General features: G+C 30.6%; 1 protein-coding gene across 1 annotated transcript; it reads left to right on the top strand.

Moving 5' to 3' along the window:
- Positions 1-5,271: 5,271 nt before the first annotated feature.
- LOC104787897 (ethylene-responsive transcription factor ERF118) lies at positions 5,272-6,824 on the top strand. Its single transcript, XM_010513552.2, has one exon. It carries the CDS (start codon positions 5,453-5,455, stop codon positions 6,464-6,466), a length of 1,014 nt encoding a protein of 337 aa, XP_010511854.1. The 5' UTR covers positions 5,272-5,452; the 3' UTR covers positions 6,467-6,824.
- The last annotated feature ends 22 nt before the right edge of the window (positions 6,825-6,846 follow it).

The following is a 6,846-nucleotide window of genomic DNA, read 5'->3' as shown; positions in this document are numbered from 1 at the left end:
ATAGAGATTTAAAAAAAAAACACATAATGATATTATTAAACAGTTTGTTTTTAACCTTACCCAAAGTAAAGTAGTTTGAATAACGAATAACAATACCACTGCTGACAGTTAAAATATATTTTTGTTATAATAAGGTTTTGAGTTTTGACCATATTTCACATCATACCAAAAAGATAATAATATTAGTAAATTGTTAGTACTATTTAAAAAAACAAGTAGGCAATAGAATAAATGAAAATTAAAGTAAAAATTTCGGTTGTAATAAAAAAAGGTGACGTTGGGGAACGAGCGGAACAGAGTCCATCGGACAAGACGAAAGGACACGTGGAGACTGATGAATACGTGGCAGGAGATGAGAGATGGTTAGGTGTGGTTTAACAGGTTTTTTTTTGGGCGGCAAAATTAATTTTGGCGGGGAAATAAAAGTACAGAGGACAACAGACACAGTGGGTTGGGTTGCATTGAGCCACGCGCCACCGTTTACGTGCCCCACTTACCTTCTTCGTCCTTTCTCTGGTCCTTTTTTTTCCTTTAATTTCTTATAAGTTTGATTTTTTCTTTTCTTTTTTTTCTGTAAAATAGAAATATCATACAAAAGTAAATCTTTAAATTATTAGTATAAGATAACTGACTAATTATTTTTGGTCTTTATGCTAAAGCCGCCGGGACCTTTAACACCAATGACCAAACCAAACCAAACCAAACCAAACTAAATCAAACCGCTAGACTATGGGCTTATTGTGTGATCTCTAGTTGTAACATTTCATTTCCGGCCTTCATTTTGTATTAATGAGTGGAATTGTTGTTAGATACGTAATCTGAAACTAAATCAGTAAGAGGTGATGTTGAAAATTTCATACAAATTAAGTAAATAATTGGTTTAGTGAATAACAAAATTCTGATTTTTTTTGGGTTAATAAGTGTTTTTTTTCCTCAAAAGATTATGTACTAACAAAAAAAAACTACTGTAAAATACTAGTAATACTTTTGTCTTAACAAGAAAATGCTAATACTTACGAATGAATTCATAGATTTTTGTGTTAATTTGTGGGGTATGAACTGTTAGTTCTTTAATTATGGTACGTACGTGCAGTGTTTTCTGAGATTAGTGATTACTAATTAAAGAAATTAGCTGACAATTTAAAAATCAAATTTCTTTTGATTAATTAAGACCAATTTACTACAAATAGAGTAGTTGATCATGAATGCATGCACTGACCTAACACATCTTAATCAAAACGGCTTATCACGCACCAAAAGAACATTTGGTTATAACTTATAACGTGACAAAAAACAAAAACAAAAACATTTGCTAACATGTTCATTCATGTTATAAAATATTAATAGTTTTGGATTTTGGAATGAATCTTGTTGTGGGGGTACACTTTTTATGGAGCTCACGTGATACAGTGCAAGGACCATTAGAGGACCTTTCTGCCCTCTGCGAACTTGGCAGGTGGCCAATGAGTCGATGCTTCTTCTTCTTCTTCTTCTATACCTACGTGGTTCTCCCATGAACCCATATCTTCATCTCACGTGCATCTCACATGCCATCCACTTAGATTCTCTTTTTTATAACTCAACTTTTCTATATTTTGCTACTTATTATTACCCACACTGGGGTCGTGTTCGTGGCCATATTAAATTTTGTCACACATCTAGATACTCTCTTTTAACCAATTGTGTATGCAATATGCAATTTAATTTATATCTCTCTTGGTAAAACCGAGTATACGATTTGTTATATTAGTACGAGGAAGAGCGAAGAAAAGACCTAAATGTTAAGAAAATTGCATTTCTATATGATAAATACGATAAGGTAAACTAAAAGTAGGACACTCGCTTTGTGTTTAACACTAATAGTAATACATAAACCATCTCTTTTTTTTTCTTTTTCTTCTTTTGTGAATTCCTGATTTCACTATCACTTTTACAAAGAAAAGGGTATTATGATTACTGTTATGAGGTTAAATTGTTATGATTGATGATAGAGAGATATACTAAAAACTCGCTTTTAGTAAGATTGAAGCAAAACATAGGAAGGATCTTTTTCATACACGTGTCGCATGTGTCATAAACATTCTTTGCTAAATCTAAACGAAAAATTCTACTAATATAAAATTAGCACTCTGGTTCCACACCTCCAGTCCAATAGATTTGTTATAATGTTGTTCCTTAAATTGACAGCTTGTTGATTAATTATTTTTTACTTTCATATACCAATTCCACGACCACTTCACTACTTTTTGTTAAAAGATTTAACAAATTTCTCAAACATTTGAGATCATAGAGTGAGTGAAAGTCAAGACTCATATCATGCATTATTTCTTGAATTATTTTTGACAACTCTCAAGATTCTCTAATATCCTAGGTTCAATTTGAATTATTAAAAATATTTCTAAGTTCAATTTGCAAAACAAATATATATATAATCATACTTGAAAATAAATTGGAAAAACTCATCACTACGAAGTCAATTTATCATTACAAAGTCCATCCCTTATTTAAATGAGCATAAAAATTTGACAATCTAAATGGTATGTCTTGTCCGCTCAAAAGTTTTGAAGAAACATAATTACAGTCAGTAATATTTTTAAAAAATTTAACCATAGTTTTTTTATAAGTCTGTAACATTTTGTTAAAAGTTAAAATTATATATTGTATAGACGAGAACTCTTCAGCCGGCGTAATGTGATTTCCATTTTCAATATCGGAAAAGAACGAAGAATATTATATTTCTCTTCATTCCATAATTTTTTTTTATCATTTGATAGTAATAATTTTTTCTCTACATTCTTTTACATTCTTTCAAAAATAAGGAACAATATAATAAAACTGTTCCTCCTCAAAATTGATGAGGAACAAATGGAACAGAAAAAGAATAAATATTAAAATTTATTTTTATATTTTAAAATAAATAAAAATATATTTATTAATAATATTTCAATTTTCTAATATAATAATTTTCATATTTTTATAATGTATTGACAGAAAAAATATTTATAATATGAATTTCATGTTAAATTAATCTTAAGGTTCTATTTGAAAATTATATGAATAATAAAATAAATTTAAAAGATTTATGTTTATATCATAAATAAAAACTAAAAATATTTTAAATTATCTTTAAAATTGTATTGTAGGTTAATATTAAAAATTGTATTGTAGGTTAATATGACATATCTAAAATTTAATTTAAATTTTTTTTTATTTTTAAAATAAATGTAAAATTCATTATATATACATTAAAAATAGTATTAGTATACTATTATCATTGAATTTGATTTATATAATATTTAATATATTTTAAAATACATTTTTATTGTTCAGTTACCATTTACTATTTTATTCATTCTCTACTAATTTTTCTTTCATAGTTACCGGTAGAAGTCTAGATTCTTGTTTTTAGATTACAACAACTTGGTTAGTTCAATTAATTTTTAATTCAACCACAATCTAAAACCAAATGTGGAACTATTTGATATTCAATGTTTTCACATATGTAAAAAAAATCTAATGAAAATTACATATTTAATTATTTAGGTTGAGATATTTTTTTAAAATATAGTTAAGATTCTGTACCAAAATTGAAAGATTTGTAGATAGATATATATCCAAATACGATTACACAAAAAGATATTCATAAAAAAATGGTCATATATACGAAGATTTATTTCTTATTTGTAAAAAAAAACTGTTTTTCAAAAAATACAAATGAATCTTAAAGAAAAATCAAAACACTAATTTTTTTTTTGATACTCATGTAGAATCTGTTTATTGAAAAATGTATAAAAAATGTGAAAACAGAAAGAAAAAAAGAGAGTGAGGTAGACGCGCTAGGATTCTCTTCTTTAGGCGGGCCATGATAGATGCATGAAGAGAGAGAGAGTCATGCGCCATTAATGTTTTTCTTTTCTTTTTTGTCCCTACTTACTTCTTTTTCTCTCACCATGCCAGCTAATAATATCTTTCTTTTTCATTTATAAATTATAATATTATATGTCTCCCCAAATGGAAAATATTTATTTCTAAATATTTAATACTCTAATATGTAACGCAAAAAAAATTAAAGTCAAAAGGAGCCACTAAAACAGTGTTAAATACTAGTACTGTTTTTTTTTTGTTAAGTATATTAAAAACGGAAGGTTTTTATTTAATTTCGAATACATTGAATAGGGGGAATTAAATCTTTTTTTAATTTCTTTGTGGTTGGGTCAAATTAAATGTGAATTTGCTATAAATTAGGAAAAGAATATATTTTTATTTCCTTACATTTATCACCATTTTAATTTACTGGGCTGTTACCAAATATTTTTATTTCTCATTTTTCCCTTATAAGTCGGTCTTTTCTTTTGACCGTCATTGAAAAAAGGGAAATAAATCACTAATTGTGTTTTTTTTGTTAAAAAATTCTCAATATAAAGAGCGTGAAAGCTTTTATTTTTATTATTCAGAGCAAAAAAAAAAAAGTGACAAAGAGAGAGAGAGAAGAAACAAACATCAACAAGGTAAAAAGAATCATTTTCATCTTCTTCATCTCCTTCTTCTGCTTCTTTGTGATTTGTTTATTGTTTATGATTTTTGTTTTGCTCTTCTTCTAGAGATTTGCGTCGTCTCTGAGGTGTTTTGTATAAACCAAAGCTTTTATTTTTTTATTTTATATATAGAAAATTGTCACGGATCCTTTGTTTTTTTTAATATACTGAGAGAGAAAAAATAATCTCATCCCCAGATTTCTTACCCATCTATCTTTTTGTTTATAGGGTTCTGGGTTTTAGCTGTTTGGGTTTTATTTGGTTTCTCACTATTTTGTGTTGTCTCTTTTGTCTTTTTGAAGAACAGGGGTAAGAAGAAGAAAGAGAGAGTGTGTGAAAAAGGTTTGGTTTTTTTTTAGGGTTTCTTGGTTAAATCGGAGTTATTTTCACCAAACAACAAAAAAAAAGGCGTTTGTAACGCTTTGATTTATGTCGGCTGGGTTTGAATCGACTGTGATTTTGTCTTTGATTCATTTCTCTTCTCCGATTTATTACTCATCATCATCATCTTCTTCTTCCACAACACCTTCGTCTTGTTTGAAATCTGGTCTGCTCAACGCTCTTCACTTCTGCTCTAAGCAGAGGCTTGTTCTCCAGACTCCTTCTCTTTCCATGCGCTTAAGACCCAAAAGGTTTCATCTTTTTTTCACTTTCACTTATCTCTCTGGTTCTGTTTTCCATTTTTGTACAGTCCGATCTGAGACTTTATTGCTTGGTTTTGTTTACAGGACTTGTTCTGGTGTTGAAGTCTTTGGGGGTTTTCACATAAAGCAGCAAAAATTTTCTTTTTTCATAGTTCGCTGAGAGTTTTGGGTATTTGATACACAAAAAAAAGTTTTGACCTTTTTGAGTGATTTTTTGTTCGTTCTGTATTCTTCTTGGGTATATTTTGTGGAGTTGGGTATAATAACAAGACAATGGTTGAGGTTAGAAAGGAACAGTCTTTGAGTGGTACTACTACTAGTGGTGGTGAGATGAAGAAGAGAGCTAAGAGAAACAACACTTTATCATCATCATCATCATCATCCCTTCCTCAAGAAACTCAACCTTTGAGAAAAGTTCGTATCATTGTGAATGATCCTTATGCTACTGATGACTCTTCTAGTGATGAGGAAGAGTTTATGATTGTTCCTAAGCCAAGGAAAGTGAAGCGTATCGTTCGTGAGATTAACTTCCCATCTATGGAAGTTGTTTCTGAGCAGCAGCCTTCTCAGAGTTCTTCTCAGGACAGTACTAAAACTGTTAGCAAGAAAGCTGCTGCTGCTGGTTCATCAGAAGCTCCTAAGGTGGTTACTAAGAAGCCTGTTGGTGTTAGGCAGAGGAAATGGGGGAAGTGGGCTGCTGAGATTAGACATCCAATTCTTAAAACTAGGATTTGGTTGGGTACTTTTGATACTCTTGAAGAAGCTGCTAACGCTTATGATCTTAAGAAGGTTGAGTTCGATGCACTTGTTGCTAAACCTGCTGTTTCTTCGTCTGAGACGAGTCAATGCTCTCGTTCTTCACCTGTTGCTCCTGTTGAGCAAGATGACACTTCTGCTTCAGCTCTTACTTGCGTCAACAAAACTACTGTTGAGGTCTCTAAAGAAGAGATCGTTGCTCCTACTCCAACTCCAAATGCTGCTGCTGGTGGAGACAAGGAATCGTTGTTCGGCTTCGACTTCACTGATCTACAAATCCCTGATCTTGGTATCTTTGAAGATGGTCCAAATGGGAATGACCTTGACTTTGATTGTTTACTCAATGATGATCAGTTTGATGGCTTTGGCTTGCTTGATGACATTCAAGGATTTGAAGATGACGGTCCAAGCGAGTTACCAGATTTCGACTTTGCGGATGTTGAAGAGCTAGCTGACTCTAGTTTCGGGTTTCTTGATCAACTTGCCCCTCTCAACATTGGTTGCCCATTAAAAAGTTTTGCAGCTTCATAGGGATACTTAAAAATGTTTTCGAGTGAGAAGAGTCTGTTTTTATCGTTTATGTTTTAGTAAAAGACATACAAAAGTGTGTGTTCCGGAGAGTGGTAAGATCTTAAGACATAAGGCCGGGTTTTGCAATTAGGAGTTGAGTTTAATTTATTAGTTCTCTCGTTTTCTTAATGATGTTTTGCTGATTCTGTTATTCTTTCAACCTCTCTTCTTCACTTTGGGTTTTTCCATTGTGCTTTTTAGAGCCGTCCAAAGTGATTAAAGAGTTTGATTTATTCCATTGTCAGTTTAATTACATCATCTTTTCATCTTTTTTGTTAATGATAAACAAAGTATCAATGGAAGCTTTTTTATATTTACAGTTTCTTTGATGTTATCGCCTT

The sequence above is a fragment of the Camelina sativa genome, chromosome 5 (assembly GCF_030686135.1).
Source record: "Camelina sativa cultivar CO46 ecotype springtype chromosome 5, ASM3068613v1".
Taxonomy (NCBI): domain Eukaryota; kingdom Viridiplantae; phylum Streptophyta; class Magnoliopsida; order Brassicales; family Brassicaceae; genus Camelina; species Camelina sativa.
The sequence above is the reverse complement of the archived record's forward strand: the minus strand, read 5'-3'. Positions and strand labels throughout refer to the sequence as shown.

Excerpts from the sequence above, each read along its gene's own strand:
- LOC104787897 (XM_010513552.2), top strand. The coding sequence starts at position 5,453 with ATGGTTGAGGTTAGAAAGGAACAGTCTTTGAGTGGTACTACTACTAGT.